At 40.1% G+C, this 25,780-nt stretch overlaps 1 protein-coding gene across 1 annotated transcript; it reads right to left on the minus strand.

Annotated features, from left to right (window-relative positions):
* Positions 1 to 21,613: 21,613 nt before the first annotated feature.
* Positions 21,614 to 25,312, minus strand: Armcx2 (armadillo repeat containing X-linked 2). Its single transcript, XM_051141316.1, has 3 exons — positions 25,198 to 25,312; positions 24,832 to 24,896; positions 21,614 to 24,548 (listed from the first exon to the last, which is right to left on the minus strand). Exon 3 carries the CDS (start codon positions 24,415 to 24,417, stop codon positions 22,027 to 22,029), a length of 2,391 nt encoding a protein of 796 aa, XP_050997273.1. The 5' UTR covers positions 24,418 to 24,548; positions 24,832 to 24,896; positions 25,198 to 25,312; the 3' UTR covers positions 21,614 to 22,026.
* Between the last annotated feature and the right edge of the window lie 468 nt (positions 25,313 to 25,780).

Genomic DNA, 25,780 nt, shown 5'->3' on the forward strand with positions numbered 1-25,780 from the left:
GCCAAACAACTCAAAAGGGCTTTGCCTCCTAACAGGTAGCATTGTCACCCAGATGGGAAAATTTAAACTATAATTATATATATTAACTCGTATTATATATTATAGATATTTTAAGTAGTTAATAGTATAATAATGGTATTTTCGGACACTCTTATTGTTATTTTTGCCTCCCTCCCTCCTTCCTCTATATCTATTGCCTCTACCTTTGGATTAAAGCCCACTGATTTCACACTTTCCCCTTCAGATCACTTGTACTTTGCTATTCCCTACTCTATTGTTCCCCTTCCTATCCACAATGTCCCTCTTTAGTTTCCTGGTGTCTACAGTTATTCCGCATTTCGTACTCACACCTGGAGCCAAGAACCTCAAAGGAGAGAACATAGCATGCTAGTCTTCTGGGGTCTGGGTTACTTCAGACAATATGATCTTTTCTAGTTTGATTTACCTGTAAATTTCCATGATTTCATTCTTTTTCCTACCTAAATAGAATCCCGCACTGTATATGCACCACATTTTCACTATCCATTTGTCAGCTGAAGGACGTTTTAGGTTGTTTCTATTTTTTATCTATTGTGCTTATAGCAACAGCGAACATAGTTGAGCAAGTACCTGTGGAGTAGGATATCGAGCCCTTTGGTCATATTATAGTGGTGTGGTTGGGTTATAAGTTAGTTTATATTTATATGTAGCTTTTAAACATTTTCTACATTGATTTTCAGAGTGGCTGCACCAGTTTGCAACACCACCAAAAGTAAATGAGAGTTCTCTTCCTCACATCATCTCCAGTGTTTGTTTGTTGTAGATTGTTTTGTTGATTTTTTCCCCATTTCGACTGGGGTAAGACGAAATGTTATAGTAGTTTTAATTTTTATTTCCCTAATTGCTAGGGACAATGAACATTTTCTGAGATATTCCATAGACATCTTTCTTTCTTTCTTTCTCTTTTTGAAAACTTTCTGTTCAGATTCAAGTCCATTTTTTAAAATGGATTTTTAAATCTTTTAAAAATTGTTCAGATTACAACTCAATTTTTATCCCATCACTTGTATCCTCCCATTCCTCCCTCCCTCCCGCTTTCACCCTATTCCCCTCCCCTAGGTCTATGACCTATCAAGGCTATCAAGTCTCATCTTGGTAGCCTGTTTATTCTTTCTTTGAGTGCCATCAGGCCTCCCCACCAAGGGGAGGTGGTCAAATATGGAGCACCAGAGATCATAATGAGTGAGTTATACCAGAAGCAGAAAGACACATGATATATACTCACTTATAATTGGGCACTAGCCCAAAAGGCACGTCCCACGAAAGTCTTCACTTATTAGGAGATTGGGATAGATGTGAGGACATCCTACTGAGACTCTAGGCAAGTGGATTCTTAAATTTTCTTTTCTCTCTTTGTTTTTGAGTTCTTTGTATATTCTGGATATTAATCTTCAGTCAGACATATAGCTGGCAAAAATTCTCTCCCAGTTTGTTGGCTTCCTGTTCACCCAACTGATTGTTTCTTTAGGTATGCAGAAGCTTTTCAGTCTTAGGAAGTCCCATTTGGACATTGTTGGTCTTGCTTCTTAGGCAGATGGTTCAGAAAGCCCTTTCCTACATCTGGTTGTGGATAGTGTTGCCTATATTTTCTTCTAGCAGCTTCAGTGTTGTGGGTTTCATATTTAAGTATCTCTTTCATTTGGAGTCTGTTTGTGTGCAAGGTGATAGATACAGGTCTAATTTCAGTCTTCTTCATGTGCATATCCAGTTTCCCCAGCACCACTTGTTTCCATATGTTTTTTTGCACCTTTGTTGAATATTAAATGGCTGACATGTTTGTGTCTTCAGTTTTGTTCCTTTGGGCTACATGTTTGTTTTTGTGTTAGTACCACACTGTTTTTCATTACTATGGCTCTGGAGCATATTTTGAGATCTGGAATACTAAATTTTTGTTTTTTGTTTTTTTGAGACAGGGTTTCTCTGTGTATCCTTGGCTGTCCTGGACTCGCTATGTAGACCAGGCTGGCCTCGAACTCACAGAGATCTGCCTGCCTCTGCCTCCCGAGTGCTGGGATTAAAGGCATGTGGCACTGCCACCTACCTGGCCTTGTATCCTATTCCTCCAGCACTTAGAATCCTAAATATTATTGGCAAAGAAGCACTTTCCCATGAAATATTATAGTCCATATCTCAAAAATACCAAGAAAAAATAAAAGCAATATTGATAGGTTTAAGGGAGAAAAAAAGCTACCTAACCTACAAATATAGGGGACACAAAATCAAATGAGATAAGAATCTCATTATCAAAAAAGTTAAGAATGAAAACAGTGGGGCTGGAGAGATAGCCCTGTAGTTAAGAGCACACACTGCTCTTCCAGGGGATGTGAGTTCTAAGTGCCTCTTGAGTTTTGTTGTTCCCTGTTCTCATGCACCCATGGTAATTTATAAACAATAGATTGCTCCTCAAGATGGCTGCTGCTCATTCCCTTCCAAGTCATATAATGACAAAATGAAATCCCTCTGACTGATGACCTATTCACCAGAGAAATCAGGTCTGGTTGAAACATGCATCTAGGTTTGGAGCTTCTGAGGGCCCTAGGGCTTGTCCTGGAGGTAGAACTGACAGATGTTTTTCTTACCTTGGACTAGTTAGCATACCTTTTGCATGAGGTTTTTGGTTCTCCTTCCGCCACTGCAGAGCCTTTCCCCTGCAGCTGTGTTTGGCTTGGCTTACTTCTCTCCCTCTGCTGCTCCCTCCCTCTCACTTCCTCTTGTTTCCCCTTCCCTCCAACCTCTTTCTTTCATGGTCTCATGGACCCCAGGCTGATCTCTAACTCACTGTGTCTTTGGGACTAGCCTTGAACTCTTTAGTCTTCTTGTCTCAGCCTCCCAACTGCTGAGCTACCCCACCACACCAGGAGTAGTCATCTTTTTCTTGGTACAGTTTAGCTAGTCTAGCATTACCTTTGTGAATTTACAAAGCGTTTCTTTCTCTTCTTGGAACAGATTCTACGATTTCTTTTGTTGATTGATTCTTTTCCTTCACTAGCTGGCATGGTAGCTGCTCCTATTCCTCCATCTTATCTGAAATTTCACCCTCACATTTTTAACAGCAAATGGATCCAATTTATGTATTGTTTTATTCTCAGATGTTACCCCTACATCAAAATGTCATACATCTCTACATGCTCATTTTTCTTCACCTTGTTCATACTGTCTTTCTCAGTAGATGTTTGACATTTCCTGATCATCCCATCACTTATCTTTCCCTTGTGCTTTCTAGATTTTTCATGCGTGGGCTAGAGTCTTGCTCTTAAAAGTTTAAAAAAAATTAAAATGTTTTTTTCTAAGCTTCTATCCCACCGCCCCCCAATATATTTGTGTCTTTGTGTTTTAAAAAAATTCTTTCCAGTATGTATGTTTGTGAATGGCATAAATTAGAGATGTAATTTTATTTCTTAACTCTAGCCTCAAACATCAACTATGCCATTTTTCCATTTTTGACAGGACTTTTCACATGGTATTAGTCATAGGTGATTCCTAAAATGTTCTTCTTCTTATTATTATCACACTGTTTTTTTGATAGAGCTCTAATGCACTGCACACTGTTATAGAGTGTGGTTCTGCATCACTGAAATATAAAGGGTGGAATTAATAGCATCGGGTCGTGATTCCTGGCATTCATTGTTCTGTGCATGCATTACAAATATGTTTAAAACCAAGAAGATAAATAAAATGAACTTTGGACTATGAAGATGCCATGATTTCTAAAAGGTGACCTAAAAACAAGGTAGTTGCTATTTTTGGATATATGAAAAAGAGGGATCTACAAGTATATTTGAGAGTTTGGAAGTTTGATGATTAATTCAGTCTTCCAAGCTGGAGAGTTGCTATACATTGTTCCTTGGAACTAAAGATAAGAAATGGCTCTTTTTTGATTTGTGAAATGGTTCATCAACTCTAGGGACCTTGCACACTGTGAATTAAGACATTTGGTGTGAAGTTAGTGGATAAAATAATATTTTTAGCAGAACACTGGGTTTGATTACAGATTTAAATTTATAAAATTCATTTGGATTTGTACCTAAGCAGAGCCTAAATCAACATAATGAAAAAATTAAATATCAAAGAAATATTGATAATTACATGATTGAATTAATGACTAGTGCACTTTTTCATTGTGATATCTTGATTTCCACCATGGATCAATAATTTATGTTCTTTTAAGAAAAAAAAAAAAACAGTATAAATATTAGCACAGAAACTCTCAGTGTATCAGTTTTCAAAACTTGCTAGAATGGAGGGAAGTAACTAAAATTTTGTGTTTATCTTATATATGACCACTTCTAATTCTTTATTAATTTTCTAATTTGTAATATAGTTCCTTGTATTTAGAACACAATCAGATTGATCAAAATAATTTTATCTTTTTGCAATTTACTGCAATAGATATAATCTCTGAAAATACTCCCTTTTTTGTTCATTTGTTTTTGGTTTTCAAGACAGGGTTTCTTTGTGTAGCCTTGGCTGTCCTGGACTCGCTTTGTAGACCAGGCTGGCCTTGAACTCACAGAGATCTACCTGCCTCTGCCTCCCAAGTGCTGGGATTAAAGGTGTGCACCACCATGCCTGGCTGTTTTTTTGAGTCAGGGTTTCTCTGTGTAGCTGTGACTGTCCTGAAACTCAATCTGTAGGCCAGGCTGGCCTTGAGCTCAGAGATCCACCTGCTTCTGCCTCCAAGTGCTAGGGTTGAAGGTGTATGCCACCACTGCCCAGCTGAAAATACTCTTGAGTATAAGTGAAGATTAAAGGTGACACTGACCTGTTTCTGGTTTTTATTGGAAGTGTCATTGGCATTTTATAGTTTGAGCGAGGATTGCTGTTGACTTTTAGTAAAGGATATTTTCTCTCTTTTTTTAAAAAAAGATTTATTTATTATGTACACAGGTTTTGTCTACACACCAGAAGAGGGCACCAAATCTCATTATAGATGGTTGTGAGCCACTATGTGGTTGCTGGGAATTGAACTCAGGACCTCTGGAAGAGCAGACAGAGCTCTTAACCACTGAGCCATCTTTCTAGCCCCAGGTAAAGGCTATTTTCAATACTTGTTAATCTCTTCTATTTCTATTAGTGCCTGTTAGGATAAAGCTGCTGATTTTTTTCCCTTATGTCTTTTCAATATATTGACAGAATTATCTATCTTTTCTCCTTTGTTTTTAAAAAGTATTTTTATTCTTTGAGAGACACATGCGTCATTTATTTATTTAATAGTTATTAACTTTGTATGTGCATGTCCTTGTATGTGTATATGGATGTGAATTGTGCATGCTATGGTGTGCCTGTGGAGATCAGAGGAAAATTTGGGGAAGTTAGTTCTTTCCTCCTGCCATGTACATCCGGGGATCAAACTCAGGCTTGAGGGCAGGTGACTTTCCTAGCTGAGCCATATCACTTTTTCTCTTTTCTACTCTAATGCAATTAATTATTGAGAAAATTCCTGGTTAGATTATTTTTGTCCTTGTGGAATATGGTGGTTTGAATGAGAATGCCCCTTATAGACTCAGATGTTTGAATACTTGGTCCCCAGTTAATGGAGCTCTTTGGAGAAGATCAGCCTTGCAGAAGGAAGATTGTCACTGGAGGCCTTTGAGGTTTCAAAGGCCTACTACCCTTCACAGTGCACCTTCTGCTTCCTGTTTGCAGTTTGAGATGTGAGCTCCCAGTTACTGCTCCAATTTCCATGGCTGCCTGCTGCATGCTTTTCTGCTATAATGGTCATAGACTCATACATTGGTACCATAATTCCCAATAAATGCTTCATTCTATAAATTGTCTTGGTCATGCTGTTTTATCACAGCAACAGAAAAGTAACTAATACATGGAGTTTTATTAGGTCATAGTAAAGCTTGTTCTTGTCATGCTTCTGAGTTCTATTTGTTTCTGAGTTTTATAGATTTCACAATACTTTCTTTTAGTTTTAGAGTTAAGGTGATCATAGATACTTGTTTTATGGTTATTGTTTTAGTTACTTTTCTATTGCTATGATAAAGCAACATACCAAGGGAGCTTTTGAAACCTCAAAACCCACACCGAGTGACACAAAATATATACACACCTCCTAATCATTCCCAAATATTCAAACATATGAACCGATGGGGAGCTGTGCTCATTCAAACAACCACAGTTATATTTATTCATTTTTGTTTTTCTTTATTTTAAAATTACCTTTAAGTTTTCATACAAAATAATGGATTTTATTGTATTTTCATTGTACCTTGTTGATATTATCATCCTTCTATAACCTCCTCCCATCCACCATCCTCATTTTTTGCTTACCTTCTTCCTCCTTACACATTGTCCATATGTTTTTTTAAATTTTTCTTTTACTGAAAATCGATTCTTTTCTCATCCAGTATATCCTGATTATAGCTTCCTCTCCCTCTACTCATCTCAGTTCCTTCCCACCTGTTTTCCCCTCCTGATCCATGCCCTTTCTGTCATTCATGAGAGAAGAATAGGCTTTTAAGAGATAACAACCAAAAATGACAAAAGAAATATAGTAAGATGAAGCAAAAACTACCACATCAAAGTTGGACTCACCAATCAACAGGAGGAAAAAGAGTCCCAAGAGCAGACAAAAGAGTCAGAGACCCACTCATTTTCATAGTCAGTAGTGCAATAAAACACTAAGCTAGGAGCTATGATACATACACAGAGGACCTGGTACAGACTCATGTAGGCCCTGAGCTTGGCTGCTTCAGTCTCTGTGAGCTCATATGCCTCTCGCTTAGCTGATTCAGAGGGCCCTGTTCTCCTCATGTGTTCCATTCCCTCTGCCTCTTAGATTTTATCTGTCTCTTCTGAGGGCTTGATTACCTCTCAGCGCTCAGGGGGAGGGATTTGGTGAACCTCCCATTTATATTCTCTCTCTGCATAATGTCTGGCTGTGGGTCTCTGTATCTGTTCTCATTCGAGGTCAGAGGAAGCCCCTGTGATGGTGACTGGATAAGGCACTGATCTATGAATATAGCAGAATATCGTTAGGAATAATTTTTTTGATAAAAAAAAAAAAAAAAAAAAAAGACCAGTAATGGTTAGTTTTACCCCGGGTCTCTAGGCTTATGTAGTTTCTGATTCTTGGTTACCCAAGCAGTGTCAGCTGTGGGCTCCTTCTTGTGGAGTGAGTCTCAAGTTAAATCAGAAATTGGTTGACTATTTCCACAAGTTCTGTGCTGCCATTGCCCCAGCACATCTTGCAGACAGGATAGATTGTAGGCCAAAGGTTTTATGGCTAGGTTGATGTTTATGTTTTTCTTTCCAAAGCCTGCAGAGCACCTCCTTGTACCAAAGAGACTGGAATATAGGAATGAAGGCGCCATGTAGGTACCAGCTCATCTTCTGCATGTTCAATGAGTTGTGTGGCTGCTGTCCTCATCAATGGGGCCCTCCTGCTGTCAGTTTTTGGAGAGAGAGCAACCCTTAATTTTAGCATTAGCGAGCCAGGCATGGTGGCACACACCTTTAATCCCAGCACTCGGGAGGCAGAGGCAGGCGGATCGCTGTGAGTTCAAGGCCAGCCTGGTCTACAAAGTGAGTCCAGGATGGCCAAGGCTACACAGAGAAACCCTGTCTCGAAAAACCAAAAAAGAAAAAAATTTTTATTTAGCATTAGCCTTGTTTGTTTGGGAGATTTCCATGGGATCCCCTTGGCCAACAACACAGTTGAATGCAACTTAGTCCTGCTACAGGAAGGCTTGTCTGGCTACAAGAGATGGCCAGTTGAGACTCTGTATCCCCATTACTAGGATTCCTCACTGGGATCATCTTCATCAATTCAAGGACATTTCCACTGCACTAACTTTCTACACAACACCCAAAGTGCTCCCCTATTCCATTGTCTGTCTCCACACTCTCTCTACTTCATCTTCCTTAACTGATCTCCAGTTCCGATCTCTGTCCATCCCCATCTGCCCGTAAATCTACTCTATTTCCCCATCCTGGGGAGGTTCCTTCAAGCCCCCTAGAACTCTCCTCTTTTACCTAATCTCTCTGAGACTACAGATGTAGCTTGGTTATCATTTACTTAATTGTTAATTTCCCCTTATAAGTGAATACTTACCATATTTGTCTTTCGGGGTATGGATTACCTCACTCAGAATGTTTTTTTTTTCCTAGTTCCATTCATTTGCCTGCAGATTTCATGATATTATTTTTTTAAACAGCTGAGCCATATACCATTGTGTAAGTATACCACATTTCCTTATTCATTCTTCTGCTGAGGAGCATCTAGTTTGTTTCTACTTTCTGGCTAGTAGGAATAACGCTGCAATGAACATGGTAGAGGAAGTGTCCTTGTGGTAGAATGAAGCATCCTTTGCATACATGACTCCTGTATCTAGTACTCAATGAACTCAGGGGAAACCAGGGGACAAATACACAAATTGGGTACAGACTGTGGCTTGACCAATAGATGACACCATTCTCCTATCAGCTTATTCTGTTTATATCCCCAAGGCCAGCCTTGGAATTGTTAGGAAAAAAAAAGAGAGAGAGAGAGAGAGAGAATACACAATTAATTAGTAAGGAAGGGGTGACATACACAATAAACTAGAAACGGTTTTGTACTTTCTGACTAAAACCCTGAAAAGAGTGTTATTTCCATCTTTCCTTGATGATACTTTCTTATTTATCTGAAAATATATATTTCTATATATGATACTTTCATGTACATATGTATGACAAAATATTGTATCTTATATGTAAATGTCTGTTCCTGTTTTCTCATTCCACTGTAGTTCTTATTTTTCCATTTTGTGCCTTCTTTGCATTAGGAGAAGCATTTTGTGGAGGAGCATTAAATTTTCTAAATTCACGAAAATGTAATTACAGGTGTACTATGCCCCACCACAATGTATCTAGCTATGGTTCTTTTGTTTTATCAACTCAAAACTAACATGTTCAATATCAAGATTTATATCTTGCTTTAGCTGTTGAAAATTGTATGCTACAGTTTCTTCAAATATTAAATTGTCCTTAATGGAATTCCTTCCAAGTGTATTTTTAAAAATTTCCTTTCTTTCTGCTATGCATTCTAACTTCTCTTTTATATTTTGTGCCACTTTATCTTTGAGTGCTTCACTTGGGGTGATTTCTCTTTCTATTTAAATTATCTCTCAGCTCTGATTTTGCCTCCATCATGTGCGTCATTATTTCCATATTTATTGCCATGTTTCACTGCTTTAGAGCTATGAGGATGGGGCTGTTGTTTAGATGTAGAGCCTCCACACAGCATGCAAGAAGACTTGGTGCAATCTCCCATACCGCAAAAGTAACTGAGAGGCAGCTGCTTTGTATTGTTTTAGCAGAGAACAGGATCTTACCATTTTTTTTTTTTTACCATTATGGCATAAATAAGAAAATGACAGAGACTGTTTTGATCACTGATGAACAATACAAATAAATCAGAGGGCTAGCATATCTGAGGGTCATGAAGAAGGAATGGACATTGTAATTTATGTCATCATTTAAGAAAACCATTATTTATATGTTCACTATGATATGAATGTGGAGGTCAGAGGACAACTTGCAGGACTTGTTCCTCTCCTTCAGGCTTGTGGGATCCAGTGATCCAACTTAGGCCATCAGGATAGGCAGCAAGTGGCTTTGCCTCCACCTTGCCATTTTTTAAAAAGAAACTATCCTCATCGCTTGTGTTCAGAGTTTCACTTATAATGTTTTCCGGTGCCTGTCTGTGTTAATGGCTGCTTTTATAACCCTCTTGCTGTTTTCTGGTGTTGAATAATGTATTAGTGTTCATCTACCTTAATTTACTTCTTCATTTCCCTAAAAGCAGAATCTAGTCTGCTTTCTATTCCCTGTTACCTCAAACTCTGTGCAGTATGTTTTCATGCATATCTCCCTATGGATCTATGTGAGAGGTGCCCTAGAACACATATATAAAAAGAAATGTGATTTTTTTGGTCCACAGGGTATATGTATAATTAATTTAAGTACTGCGAGATTGCTTCTTGCAATTGGAGTTGCTCTCTAAACTCTAATAACTTCATTTCTTCCATTTATATCCTTAGAAGCAACTTATATGTCTCAGCTTTCTAATTTTGCTGGCAAAATAAATATAAATTAATTTTATTTTAGTTACTGATTATCTGAATAATAATGAGTATGAATATCTCTTTATTTATTTCTAACAATTTTTGTTTTCTTTCCCTACGTATACATTTATACATTTTATTAGTTTAAGGCAGTATGTTCCTCTTATCTGGGTGTATTTCATGTATTTTAGCTATTAATCCTTTGTTAAAGGTTTTCAAATATATTTCCCCATAAGTCATCTGTTACCTTTGTTCATGGCATTCATTATTAAACAGATTTTTGAAAATGTAATCAAAGTTATTAGTCTTAGGAATTTTTTGTAACAGTTTCTCATGTGTGTTTCATCACGCATGTGTGTGAGCATGTGCATGTGCGTGTGTGTGTGTTTTACCCAGGACTTATGCACACTAAGAATGTACTCTACTATATCAGCCTTCTGAAAGGCTTCATCCAGCAGTTGATGGAAGCAGATGCAGAGACCCAAAGCCAAACAATAGGCAGAGCTCCAGGAGTTCTGAGGAAGAGGGAGGAAAGATAAAGGGAACCAGAGGGGTCAAGGACACCACAAGAAGACCTACAGAGTCAACTAACCTGGGCCCACGGGGGCTCACGGGGACTGAACCACCAACCACAGAGCATGCATGGGCTGGACCTAGCCCCCCTGCACATATGTAACAGATTTACAGTGTGGTCATCATGTGGGTGCCCTAACAATGGGAGCAGGGGCTATCTCTGGCTCTGTTGCCTGCCTTTGCATCCCTTTCCCCTAACCAGACTGTTTTGTCAGGCCTCAATGGCAGAGGATGCACTTAGTCCTGTTGTGACTTGATGTGCCAGGATCGATTGGTACCCATCAGGGGTCTCCCCTTTTCTGAGGAGAAGGTGAGAGAGGAATGGGAGAGGGGATGTGAAGGTGGGACTAGGAAGAGTGGAGGGAAGGGGCTGTGCTCAGGCTGTAAAATGATAAATAAATTAATGAAAAGTGTATATATATATAATGTGCTCTGCCACTGACCTATGGTCCCAGCTCTAATGCTATTTCTAAGATTTGGTTTAAGGAACTGTTATCTACTCTAAGACAGAAAGACATTATTCTTAATTCATTCATTAATTTGTATATGGTGTGTGTGTGTGTGTGTGTGTGTGTGTGTGTACACAAGTACATATGTGTGAATATGCATGTGGAAGCCAGAAGGCAACCTTGGTTGTCAAACCTTTAGGTTCCACCTACTTTAGTATTTGAAGGTTTCTCACTAGTCTGAAACTCCAAGCATTCTAGGCTGGGTGGTCAGTGAGTCCCAAGGACCCTCCTGTCTCCACAGCTCCAGTACTGGGTTACAAGCAAGCAAAAATACATCCAGATTTTTATATGTGTATACTGGGAGATCAAAATCAGGCTCTCATGTTTGCTCAGCAAGCACTATACCATCTGTGTTATCTCTCCAGCCCATTCTATTAGTTTCATATTTTAGCTTCCATATTTAGATTGTTCATCTTCTAGAGTTCAAGTTTATAGAGTTGGTACTAGGGAGAGATGAATAGTAAGTATTGCCAATACTCTATACTAAATAGTCGATTTATTTCCCATTGATTTGTAGTGCCAATTTCAGTTTATTGCCTCTCTATTTAAGTCTTTCTATAAGCCTTTCCATTCATCTATATATCTTTTCCATACTACTGTTATTAATCTGATGTGGAAGGGACACATTTTGCTCACCAAATGATCAGTGTGCTTATATTCTCCACTTTCTTAGTATACAGGTTATTGGGCAAGACACTGTAAGTAAAAGTAGTGCAGATGACTTCTGGGCCACAATGGTTAAGTTTCTGTATAACAAAAGCAATATACTGAGTTGGAGAGCTATGAGATTGAAGAAACTTGCTTTCCTGAGTTTGTATACCTATCTATTCTGGATAATTCAGACAATTTAAAATTAAAATTATTTCTCCTTAAACACATTTTTATTGCATATAATAATTTTATATTATCATTTTCTTTTTTGAAAACTTGGTATAAATTAGTGGTTTTATTTACATCTTTAACACTAGCAGGTGATGTCCATGAGCATAGCTAATTATATATTTATTTATTTTTCAGTATTAAATACTGCTTTCTAAGATTTAATTCCAAATACTAATTGATTTACATAATTTTGAACCCAAAAGCAATGGAAATAATATAATTGCTTTTTAAATTTCAGTCACCAGATTCTTCATTTGATACTTTAAATATTTTTAACAGACTTAAAATAGCATATGAAATTTCAGTATTTTTTGCAAGCTTCTCAAATTCTTATCAGTACAACAAAGTAATACAAATTAAAGATCAAAGATTGCACAGAGCAATTTTTACAAAGAATTCACAAAGAACAGATGAAAATTATCACAAGATTTTGCATGCCAAAAAGATTAAAACTCAAAAGGATCTAGCCCTTGGGAGGCAGAAGCAGGCAGGTCACTGTGAGTTCAAGGCCAGCCTGTTCTATAAAACGAGTCCAGGACAGCCAAGGGTACACGGAGAAACCTTGCCTTGAAACAAAGAAACACCTCAAAATGAACACTTCTGCAGAGATAGATGGAGGGTACAGAAATCCATAAAAAAGAGACTAAGTAACAAAAGATACAGCCACTTCATGCCTGATCTGAATGTAAGAAGTCAGAGCTTGATAGTAGCAACTGGCAAAGAACATCATTTTATAAAAGAGGCATCAATATGTAGCAGGTTTCCTTTTTCAATTTTGGACATAGGGTTGAGATATGTAGCTCAAGCTAGTATCAATTTGGCAAGTCATCTGCTTCAACTCTCCTAGCAATAGGATTGCAGGAATGTAGGAGGCCAAAGGGTGTCAGATCCACAGGTGCTGTTAGGAAGAGCCCATCATGCGTGCTGAGAATCTCTGGTCCTCTGCAAGAACAGCAGCTCTTTTATCCCCTCCATATTCTCAATGGGTATAGCTCAAATGTAATAAAGGTGCAAACCTTCCTAACAAGGACAATTCTTAGAAAACACGTAGACTCCACAATGAAGCTGAACCATGATACGCAACCCTAAAGTACCTGACTCTTCTCCTTCTTGGAGACCAGACCACCCAGAAGAGAACAAATGCAAAGCTGTCCTAGTAGACCTCTGAGTCCAACTCTAAAACATCAAACTGGAGATAACAAATGAATCTGAGTGTTGGAAATGAATAGTTTATATGTCACACATTGCTTTTACAACCATCTTTTTGAGTTTAGAAAATTGGATGCAGACACTATGCAGAGGCCAGCTTTCTTGTATTGTACTCATTGACCTCAATCTACAGAAAAAGGAGAGATCTCCCTTAAGGTTGGCGGGAAATGGAACATTTTCTTTTCTTGTTAAAAATTTATTTTAAAAATTTTTCATATGTGTGAGTGTTTTGCCTCTATGCATGTAAATATGTACCACATTCATGCTTAGTACCCACAAAGGCCAGAAAAGGGCTCCACATTCCCATGTAATGGGAGTTAAAGATGGTTGTGATTCTTCACAAGAGCAGCAAGTGCTCTTAACTGCTGAGCCAACTGTCCAGCCCACCTCTTCCTCATTAAAATAATTTTGGAATGTTTTCTACCTCTCGTGCATACTGACTATCCTCCAGCACACAAAGAATTTGGAGCTGTTTGATTTTTGGCAACTTCAAATCTCAGAGCTGGTCTGGTCTGTTAGGCAAAGATATGAGGCCCCTTCACTAACAATGAAAGTGACCACCACCATCATTTTCTTCTCTTCGTTCTGCTGTTAATATTTAAAATGTTCTGTTACATTTCCTTTTATAACCTACCAAAAATTTAAAGGCATACTATAAAAACCCAGAGCACAAGCATTTGGTTTTGCTAGAGTAGTAGTTTTTTTTTTTTTTTGAGACTGTGTAGCCATACAGCTCAGACTAGCCTTGAACTGGTACTCCTTTCACAGTTTTCCATGTGCCACTATGTCTGGCTATTGTTTTAAAGAACAAAGATACAAAATGTTCAATCTTACCAAAGCAGATGCAGGAGCCAGATGCTAGGGTGAAAGCTTACTAGCTCAGAGAGGCAGAGAAAGCACCCAGCTGACCTTCTTACTCAGCTCACATCCCAAAAGGAAAAAGCCCTTTCCCACTCAGCTCATGTCCCAGTAGGAAAAAGCTCTTTCTTCTCCATGCTGCTTTAACTAGTCTGAACTCAATGTCCTTCTTTTCTGTTTAATCTCTGTCAGCTTGCTTCACCAACTCATGGTTGGCTTTATTTAGTTCTTCCTTACAAAGAGCTCTTGGATTATAGGTGTGTGCTAGGGCTGAGCCACACCACAAGAAGAAAAAGGTTTTTCAAGTTCTCACCTTGAGGTTCGTAATGGGATCAAATATCCTGCAATATCTGGCTTAGGTTTTTATTTTGTTTTGTCTTAGTTGTTTTATTTTGAGACAGAATCTCATGTAGTCCAGGTTGGCCTCGAATTACCAATCTTCATGCTTCAGCTAAATTTATAGGTCCGTTAGGTTCAGCTTGGCTCATGGGATTTTAAAAAATGTTATTTTGTTGTATTTTTCTATCTGAACTGTGGATTGGTCCAACAAGCTAATCTTTATGATAAATGTTCTTTGAATTTGTTGATAATTCACATATATCCAAGTTAATGACCAGCTATTGTAAATGTACTATGTTTACTTAAAAGAGGATATTTAATTTTTTTGCATCTCAACTGCGGTTTCCCCTCCCTCCTTTCCTCCCAGTTCTTCTCTCTCACCTCTCCTCTCCCCTCCCCCATCTACTACTACTCCTTTTCTCTTCAGAAAAGGTCAGGCCTCCCATGAATATCAACTAGCCATGACAAATCAAGTTGCAGTAAGACTAGGCACTTCCCCTGTATCAAGACTGGACCAGGCAACCCAGTAGGAGAAAAAGATCACAAAATCAGGCACCAGAGTCAATTCCCACTATTAGGAGTCCCACAAGAAGACTAAGCCACACACCTCCAACATATGTTTAGGGGTTCTAGGTCGAGCCCATGGTTGCTCTCTGGTTGGTGGTTCAGTCTCTGTGAGCCCCTATGTGCCCAGGTTAGTTGATTATGTAGGTTTTCTTGTACTGACCTTGACCCCTCCGGCTCTTATACTCTTTCCACCTCCTCTTCTGCAAGATTCAAAGAAAGAGTAATTTACTTTTATAGGGTTCTGTATGTTTCTTATTTAATCAATTTGTTGCGGGGTTCAGCATTCTTTTATCTTTGCTGTGTATTTTCTTCTCTATGTTTAAAGATTAAGAAAACGTGTTCAATTCTTCTGTGTGGTTGATGATCTGATGGTTTCTTTTGTAGCTCTGTAAGAGTGTTCTTTTTAGTTTCACTTTTATTTTTTCCATTATCCATGAACATATCTTATTTTGTTCCAATCCAGCCTTCTTTTCCCCCCTCCACTTTCTCTCAGATCCTTCTCCCTACATACCCTGCCCAACTTGATGTCTTTATTTAAGTTACTGAGTCCAATTAGTGTTGCCTGCATGCACATCGGTGTTGGGGTGTCTACTGTAGTACAAGCAAAATTTACTTTTTTTTGAGAGAGGACCTAGAACTTGCTACATAGCCTAATCTGGTCAGGAACTCCAGAGTCTCCTGTCTCTACTTCCCAAGTTCTGGGAGTATAGACATGCAACACCATACTGAGAAAGACTTTTGTTCAAATATTTTGAGGTGATTTTTATTGAATATACATTTAGATTTTTCTAGTAAAATGTAAAGACTTTTATTTTGAAGTCCTTTTGCATTTACAGGAAATTGAAAAGAACAGTACAGAGAAGTCTCTTTCACTTTTCACACAGTTTTTCTCAATGTTTAAGTTGCCCAGAACTATTATACAATATCAAATTTAGGAAACTGGCATTAGAACAAAGTAGTTATATAACTATGTCATTTTACTCTGCAATTAGGATACAGGTCTAACCCACCACCACACATATCTTCTTTATGCTGCCCTTTATTACTTGCATACATTCTCACTTCACCGTCCTGGATCCAAGGCAACAACTATCTATTCTCCTGCTTTCTCTATTTTGACAGTTTAAGAATATTTTAAAGGCAGCTCTCATTATTTGTTCTGGTTTTCCTGAAACTCACTATGTAGACCAGATTGGCCTTGAACTCACAGAGATCAGTCTGTTTCTGACTCTCAAGTGGTGGGATTAAAGGCCTGCACCATTATGCCAGGCCAAGAATATTTTAAAAGTGGAAACATAGTATGCGACTTCAATTTTTATGGGGCTAGAGAGATGAATCAGAGAGTAAGAGCATTGTATGCTCTTCCAGAGGACACAGGTTCAGTTCCCAGCACCCATGAGGCAGTTCACAGCTGTCTGTTAACTCTAGTTGCAGGAGATCTAACTCCCTCTTTTGGTATATCTGGGCACTAAGTACTCACAAAGTATATACATGCATGCAGACAAAACTCACACACACATAAAAAAGTTTCAAAATATTTTAATTACATATATTTATTTGTGTGTGTGTGTGTGTGTGTTATGCATGCATCTGTCTGTCTGTCTATGTGCCTGTCATGTCAAAGTGTTCATATGGAGGTTAGAGGACAACTTGTGGGAGTTGGTTATCTCTTTCCATCATGTGGGTGCTGGGGATTGAACTCAAGTCCTTGGGCTTGATGGCAAGATTCTCTACCCACTGAGATATCTCACTGGCCCAATATATGACTTTTTGAAATGTTCTTCAGTATAAGGCCCTCGGGATTCATCCAAGCTGTTTGTACTAATAGTACACTTGTTTTCATTGACAAACAACCATGGAGTCAATATAAAGCAATTTGTTTAGTCATTTGACCCTTCTTTATTATAATAAAGATTTTTCTCGTAAAGACTTTTAAAAGGTAGTTTTGACTGTGTCTGCTAATTTTTGCTTAGTGCTTCTATAGTATAACTTCTTGTGTCTTTTACTTCTGAAGTTTCTCTTTGCCTATTCATCAGCATGCACTGGGTTTTTAAATTTGGATGCTATCTTTTAACCAGCAGATGCAGCCTGTTTTCATGTACTGTGGTTACTAATACATTTGAACTTTGTGCTTTGTTTGTCTTGCTATTTAAAACATTTCACTTTTCTCTCTCATTTTCTTTCAGATCTAACATTCTTTTCTCCTGAGTGAATTGTATTCTTTACTGTTTTACACACATGTTTTATCCCTCACTCCCTGTCTCTGTCTCTGTCTGTCTGTCTGTCTGTCTCTGTCTCTGTCTCTATCTGTCTGTCTGTCTGTCTCTCTCTCTCGTGTGTGTGTGTGTGTGTGTGTGTGTGTGTGTGTGTCTGTGTCTGTGTGTGTCTAGATGTATTTCCTCAATCACTCTCCACCTTAATTTTTGAGAGTATATCTTAATCTTTGAAGCTCACCAATTTGGCCAGACTGGCTGGTCAATAAACTCTAGAGACCTTCCTGACTCTACCTTCCCAGTGCTGAGATGCCCTGACTTTTATGTAAGAATCTGATCTCAGGTCCCCATACTTATGCAGCACACACTTTTCCTGGCTTGCTACATTCCATGTTGATTATTTCAGAGGTTGATCTTGAAGCTTTTCTCTTCATATTTTATTCAAATCTAGAGCTAACCAACAACAATAATAGCTGGGAATCCCAGTGTGATTAATTTGTACTGATCTTGTATTAAAAATAAAAGCACATTCAAAATCTATTATTCTCTTGGTTCCTTCTTTTAGATTTTATTTTATTTTTAACTCTTTGTATTTGTATGTGTGTCCATGTGGGTCTGTACGTGTGAGTGTATGTGTCTACTGAGGCCAGAAGAGAATATCAAAGGCCCTGGAGCTAGAATTACAGACAGTTGTGTGATCCCCAATGAGGGCACTGGGAGCCAAGCTCTGGTCCTTAACTGTTGAGCCATTTCTCTAGGCTATTCCTCTTTTTTTCTTATATTGCTCTGTCTTAACCATACACCTAACTTAATTTAAAATTTCAAAATTTGAGTCTCATATGAGACAACTTTCCATTTTCCTCCTTATCAGGACACAGTGAAAACTAATTTTTTAAAAGCCCAAAGAGGCTCACGATTTCCCAGATCACTTACTTCAGTTATCAGTATTCTTTGTCTCACTAAAGACATCTGGCAAGGTGGTAAATTCAACTTATATTACAATTAAGCAACCAAGAAGCCTAATTTTGAAATTCATTCCCTCAGAGGTCTGTCTGACAGCTCTAAGTGGAATGGGATTCTTATAGTAGGCTTCCTTAATTTCTTTATCTTTCATGTTGAACCCCTTATTCAGTCTAACTAAATGTTTTTACTAGATGTTCTCAGTGTTCTTAGAAATAAACATCTGATCCCATCCAATTTGTAATGCATGTTTCAGTGGTCATGTTTCAGGAATAATAGAGAGCGGATGGCCAAATTCTAGTGCCTATTGTTATTAGTTTGCTAAATCAAATATTTTGAGGAACTGCTTTAGGCTTCGGACACATGTACTTTATGTTGTTGATTCTCAAATGGGATGTGATTTAAGACACTCAAATCTAGACTTTGCAAAACGAAATGTCTATTATATGATTTTTTTGCTCACTCATAAGGCCTCGACACATATGTTTGTACAGAACAGGTTTCATTTCAAGGGGACAGAAGTGGCCAGTGTCAATCTGAGCAGAGGAATATGGTTTAATTACTTCAGCAACTGGAATTAAGCTAACAGATGCTGGTGTACCCATTTGCACCATATGAGCTCAAATAGAAATTCCAAGTCAAGCAGAAAAAGACATGACTATGTCAGGACCAACATCTTTTCAGGTTCTCCTTATCAAGAATTCAGAAAAATCATGAGTCTATCCTCATCACAGCAATTCTATTACTTATTGAATGACAGAGGCACAATACCACTAAAGCTGAATAAGAGCAATTCTCCTCTCCAAAGCTTCCTTCAACTCTCCCCTAGGAAGATTGGAAGGGGAGAGGTCACTGACCTTCACTATAATTGCAATATCCCCAGAAAAACTTCAAGTACTATGAGCAGTCAGGCTTAGGGGTGAGCATTCTAGTTCGTCAAAAAATTTCTCTTCCTAAAAGTTAAGATTTTATTGTTTGGGTCAATACTGTGAAATGCTTTCCTTAAAGAATTTCTTCAGGGGCGGGAGAGATGGTTCGGAGGTTAAGAGCACTGACTGCTCTTCCAGAGGTCATGAGTTCAATTCCCAGAAACCACATGGTGGCTCACAGCCATCCATAATGAGATCTGATGCCCTCCTCTGGCCTGCAGGTGTACATGCAGGCAGAGCACTGTATACATAATAATAAATAAACAAATCTTTAAAAAAAAGAACTTGCTATCCTAGAGAGCCATCTTAGAGACAGATACTATATATATAAAAACAACAACAACAACAAAGAACTTCTTCAGATAAATAAAAAAAGTCTACCAAATTCTTAAGTGTGAAAAGCTATAGACTATCTGAAAGTCTTTCCTAAGTAAAATGATGTTCTATGACCAATAATTACTTCAGTGAACAACTGAAATTAGTGGTTCTCAACCTTCCTAATGCTGTGACCCTTTAATACAGTTCCTCATGTTGTGCTGACCCCCAACTGTAAAATTACTTTCATTTACTATTTCATAACTGTAATTTTACTATTATGTATCATAGTGTAAATATCTGTGTTTTCCAATGGTCTTGGACAAGCCCTGTGAAAAGGGTCTTTTGATCTCCCCAAAGGGGTCATGACTCCCACATTGAGAGCTACCAACTTACATAATTTTTTTTCAAGAAAATCATTGACTTGAAATAGCAGTACAGTGTTTTGCATGTACTTCTTATGTCATCACACAGAATATTTGAAGGACATGCACTCAAGCATTAAGGTTTAGCATGTGTCATTTCATAATGAACGGGGACTTTATTGAAGGATTTACAAAATAAAACTAGATTTTAAGAGTTTGAGTATGTCATTGGAAAGAAAATGCAAGCACTACTAGTGTTGTTTGACATCATTGTCCTGGTTCCTGCTCTGACACTGGTAATTTTCTCGTTGCTTTTGCACCAAATGTCAATCCTATGAAAGTAGTAAATAGCATGTTAGTATTGTTTTAAGAGTGGTTTTGACCATACATTTTCAAGAACCTGTAATATTTTGTGGGCTACACATCGAGAAATACTGATTACAATATGATCCCAATTTATCTAAGAAATATATAGAGATAGACATACTAAATATCTGAAAAATTTTCACCCAATTGTGTGAATCCTTATTAGTGTCATAAACTCTTAAAAACCATGCTTTTAATCTGTGTGTAGATCCCTTCTCAGCCTTTTGGCTACAATCAAGTGTAATGCTTGTATAGCAGTATACTATTTTTAATTTTTTAGCTGAATTGAAAAATGCTGAGTATATTCTTGTGCACAAAATCGTGTTCTAATACATGTACATATTATGGGATGATTAAATTGTTACTTTATAAAATATATCATGTTTACTTTTTGTTATTAGAACATTGAAATCTTCTGCTATAGCAAATGTCAAGTATATAATATGGTGATATTCCCTCTAGTTATCATGATGAGCTGTAAATCTTTCTCTCTCTGTGCATATGCGTGTGTGTGTGTGTGTGTGTGTGTGTGTGTGTGTGTGTGTGTGTGTGTGCAAGGATGCATTTGTGCACTCTTGTGTGCCCATGTCTTATTACCACCCTATTTCATCATTCATCATTTCTGGCTTGGTTTATTATAACTTTCAAACAAATGCTCTCACTTTATCTCTACCCCTAAGCCCATGTCAGCTGCAATCCATGTTGCACATTACCACCAGATTACATTTTATTTTTATGTGCATGGTCATATGTGTAGAGACCAGAGGATAAGCTTTGGTATCATTCTCATAAATACAAATCCTCCTTTAATACAGGCTTTCTTACTGGCCTAGAGATCATCAAATAGGCTAGACTGGCTAGCCACTGAGGCCCAGGGATCTTCTGGCCTATTCAAACCCCGGGCCAAGATTCTAAGTGGACCTAATCACATACAGCGTTAAGTGGGTTCTGAAGATCAAACCTAAGTCCTCATACTTGTGAAGCAAGGACTTTCCAACTGATCTATATTCCAGCCCTGGTTTTCCTTTTATATATATGTCCTGTTACTCCCTGAATGAGAGACTATTTTGGTACTTGAGCTGAGGGTCTAAGGCCTTAAAAACAAACAAACAAACAAACCAAAATTCTTCACCCTAAATTATCATTTCTGTCTTTTATCCCTCCTCTTCCATAGGGTCTATTTTTCTTTTTCAGGGAAACTAGCTTCTTCCCTATCATGGGACTAGAATTCCTACCCCATGCCTTTCTTCTAGGCCACTTTTCAGCTTATCTTAAGTGCATCTTTCATTCATGTTCTGCTTCATCTTCCCAGATAACAACTTCCCAGTGTCTGACACTGAGCATATGCCCAGGTACTGTTACTAGTCCATGTGTATTCATGTTCCTTAACCACGCAGCTAGGCTGAGTTTAAGCATGAGAGAACAATTTCTCGCCATTTGCAACATACACTTTATTGATGCTACACATATGAAGTCTTTGGTGACAAAATTCAAGTCAAAGCAAGTAAGAGCAGAGTAGGCCATTCATAAACAAGATTATTGTCAACTCACATAGAGGACGCAGTAAAAATATTCCACCCAAGTAGCACAATTCAAATCACAAATATGTCTTCAGGACTACAGGGCTACAGGACTATTTGGTATTCAGAAAATGGTTCAGCTTAAAGCCGGTGACAGTCACAGATAACATCACTCTGAAAGATACATTATGCAGAATTGGCAGCTGAGAGGATTCCTTTACTACACACACAAGTAGAAAAGCAACGATGTCTCACTTTTAATGCTTGCAGACTGGAACGCCAAGAAATCACACACACACACACACACACCTTGAGGGCACAGCTCAATCAGAATTTGTTCACCAGTTTTATAACTTTCACTTTCACCAAGAGGTCATGGTGATTTGCCAAGGCTCGGATTTTCTTCACACACACCCCAGATGTAGTACATAAGTAAAACAGGGAGCCCTTGTTGAATTCCCTGTAATTGAACACTTCTGCCCTGAGGTTGTCAAAGATAATCTCAAACAGAGTAAGGGCATTAATAAGAATTTCTGATTCCACATAAGAATTATAAAGGGAGCTGAATGAGGACGGCACTTGGGTGCCAAGAAGTTTCTTGAGCATGTCTGGATTTTCAGCAAAATTTGAAAGTATTTTCAAAATCTCAACCTTGATTTTTCCACCCCCTTGAGATAACAAGCGGAAAAAGTTGGCAATGGAATTGACAAGCAGGTGCTGGTAGTCATTAGTAATAGTCATGTTTGTTAAAAACTTTAGCCCAACTACCTGTACTGCTGAGTTCAGGTTAGAAGCCATGATATCATCCATCACTTTATTCATATACACCTGGAGTCGGCCCTGGTTTTCATAATTCTCACTCAGGTTATTCATGGCCATCAAGGCTTTTTCCTTAATGTGGGGGTCAGTTTTGTTGATCATGTTTGCAATAATTGGGAGGCCTCCCAGCTTTCGAATCGTTTCTTGATTACACGAGTAATTGGCATTGTTGCTCAGGGTGAGCAGCGCTACTTGCTGGATGAAGGGATCATCTGACTTCTGAAGCAAGGCTAGGACTTTCCTGAGATCTCGGACACCCAGAATCTCATCAATTTCATAAGGAAAGGGGCGCTTGTGCATGGGAATGGTTCTCTTTCCCTTCCCTCTGGGCTGGACTTCAGGCTCAGAGTCTGAATCTGACTCTGTATCAGTCCACCCAGATTCCCCTTCCTCAGACTCAGGAATCTCTGCCAGGAAAGCCTGTCCCCCATTAGCAGAGGCTGCAGCAGCTGCTGCAGCCCCATCACCAGGGCGGAAGCCCATCCCCAATTCATCCACTTCAACCTTGTTTTTCCTATTTTTGCCTTTGCCTCCATTCCGGTTCCTGTTTCCACCCTTGCCTCCACCTTTGGGCACAGCTCCAGTGGCTGACCCAGCCTTAGGTATAGCCCCAGTGTGAGCTCCAGGGGCTGTTTTCTTGCCAGCAGCTGCTGCTGTCTTAGAGGACCCTGAAGTCCCAGGAGTCTCTGCAGCCCCAGAAAGCATCGGCAGAGAGGCCTCAGCCACCATGGCAGGTGCTGCCATTCTAGGAATCTCTGTGGATTCAATAGGTGCTCCCACTCTAGGGACCTGCATGACTTCTGTAGTTGCCCCACTCTGGGTAGATGTCTGTGCCCTAGCTAATGTTGTTGCCTTGGGAGTTGTTGCCTGCCTGGGAGGCACTGGTGTCGCAGAAGGGGCTCCTGTCATGGAAGGCACTGCTGCTCCAGAAAACTGGACTGCCCTGGGAGCCACTACTACCCCAGGAGATTGGGCTGCCCCAGGATGCACTACTGGCCCAGAAGACTGGACTGCCCTGGGAGGCACTGATGTCACAGAAGACTGGACTGATCTGGAAAGCACTCCTGGCCCAAGAGACGGGGGTGGAAGGGGAGGCACCACTGTCCCAGGAGACTGGGTTACCCTGTGAGGTGCTGCTGGCCCAGCAAAGTGGGCTGCCACAGGAATGTAGACTGCCCCAGGGGGTGCTACTACTGCCCAGGATGGTGCTGCTGGCACAAGTGACTGCACTGCCATGGGAGGTGCTGCTGGCCCAGGAGATTGGACTGCCCAGGGAAGTCCTGCTGGCCCAGGAGTCATTATTGATGGGGAAGGTACTGCTGGCCCAGGAGACTGGGCTATCCCCAGAGGCACTGCTGGCCCAGGGAGTGCTGTTGCCACAGAAGTCTCTGTGGTGCTGGGAGCTTCTACCATCTTGGGAGCTCCTACTATTTCTGGGGCCTCTGCAGCAGTGGGAACCTCTGCCACCTTGGGAGGAGGTGTATCCACACAGGCAGCTGGAGTGCCTACTGCGGATTCTGTATTAGACTCAGTCCCAGACCCATCTGTCTCCTGGACTTTACTTTCTGCCCCATTCTGCACCTTAGGGCTGGGTGCAGCTGGCACCATCTGTTCAGCTACAGTTGTAGCAGGAGTGGGTGCTTTTTCTTGAGCCTTGTTCATGGCCTCAACACTGACTGGGATTGGGGGATTGAATCCTGGCCCAAGGTCAATTGTAAATCCAGCTCTTAGCCCAGCTCTAGCCCTGGTTCCAGTACCCACAGATGCCCGGTTCTTGGGCTTGGCTGGTCTCTTCTTCTTCTGATCTTTTCCCCTAGTGTATTTGTAGACACAGTACCAGGCACTAGCCCCGATCACTATTCCAGCAGCTACGCAGCCAGCATCCCGAGCACGGCTCATGGTACGCCTGGAGTGATTCTCTGATCCAGGATGTGGAACTGGCTTGCGTAAGTGGAATGTATGCACCAGTCAAATCGAGGCTTTCGAGCTCAGGTTTGAAAGTTCTTCTGAGGCTGCAAGCTGAGTTGGACCTAGTAGGAGCAAATGTTAGAAATGAGAGGCACAGGGTCTGTGTGCAGTTTGTGCTTAAACTTAGAGTCTGGGGTCAAAGCCTGCACTGGCTGATTTAAAGATCAACTCCAGGTCACGCCTTCTATTCTAGTTCACCTTCCCAGTGCCAGTACCAATAATCTATTTGTTCCTAAATGGGGAGGGGGTAAAAATGGAAACCTGTCAGAGAACGGGAAGTCTGAGATTCACCTACAATACTTGCACCCCTATTCAAATATCCTCAGACAGTGCTCACGTACGTACCAACTTCCTGGGATCAGGAGCAATTTCCACCTGCTTGCAGCTGCAGAGCCTAAAGGTAGATGGATCTGTGGGTAAGGATGACAGGTGGTTTTGAGGCTTTAGTAGACAGAAGGTTGTTTCTCCCCTGATATGCATTCTGGTGGGCCCAAAAACAAAAATCCCTCAAGACTCCTCCTTTCCTCCCCCCAACTATTAGCAAAAAAGGGGGCAGATCTCACATGTCCCCTTCCCTGCACCAAAAGGGACAGGCCAGAACAAAGGTGTCTTAAAGAAAGGAAAGATGCAGGGGGAGGTATTCTGGTTGGATATTCTGGCCCCTGCCACACCGACACCAGGGAGCCAACATTTCTCACCACAAACACTGACCTGCAAGAATTCAGAGGCCTTTTCTCTCTCCTCTAGTTCAGCCAAAGGAGCTTCATGCTGAGGACCGGCTCAAGGGCAGAAATACAGACTGCACGGGCAGCCTAAGAACCTGGTGGACATATCAGCATGCAGAACAAGAATCCTAGTGTTAGCTTTTTCCTACCTGCACAGCACAGCGGCAAAGATTTCCACCTTTCAATTCCTTTAATTCTTGCTGCCTTTAGCATCTCCCCTACCCCAACCCCTCCCCCACCCCCCCCCCCACTTGCGCAGGCTCCGCTTGCTCTGCATCCCCCCCTTCTATTTCGCCCCACCCCCTCGCCGCCATTTTTCTGAGACAGCGCCACACCCCTTCTACTGCATCGAAGTGGAGGGGGCAAAGCGAGAGTGCTCAGAAAGCTGGCTAGAATGCAGCATAGGGGATTCCTGCCAGATATTCTAGGGTTCCCCGCCTATGCTCAGCTGTTCTTCTTCCCCCGCCCGCCCCCAGTCTTCTTGGCCTAGGACTAGCCTGCAGAAAAAGGGACGCTAGGCCCGCCTCCTCAATTTCAGGGTCGCGATTTTCTGTGGTTTTTCTCCTCTG

The sequence above is a fragment of the Acomys russatus genome, chromosome X (genome assembly GCF_903995435.1).
Source record: "Acomys russatus chromosome X, mAcoRus1.1, whole genome shotgun sequence".
NCBI lineage: Eukaryota > Metazoa > Chordata > Mammalia > Rodentia > Muridae > Acomys > Acomys russatus.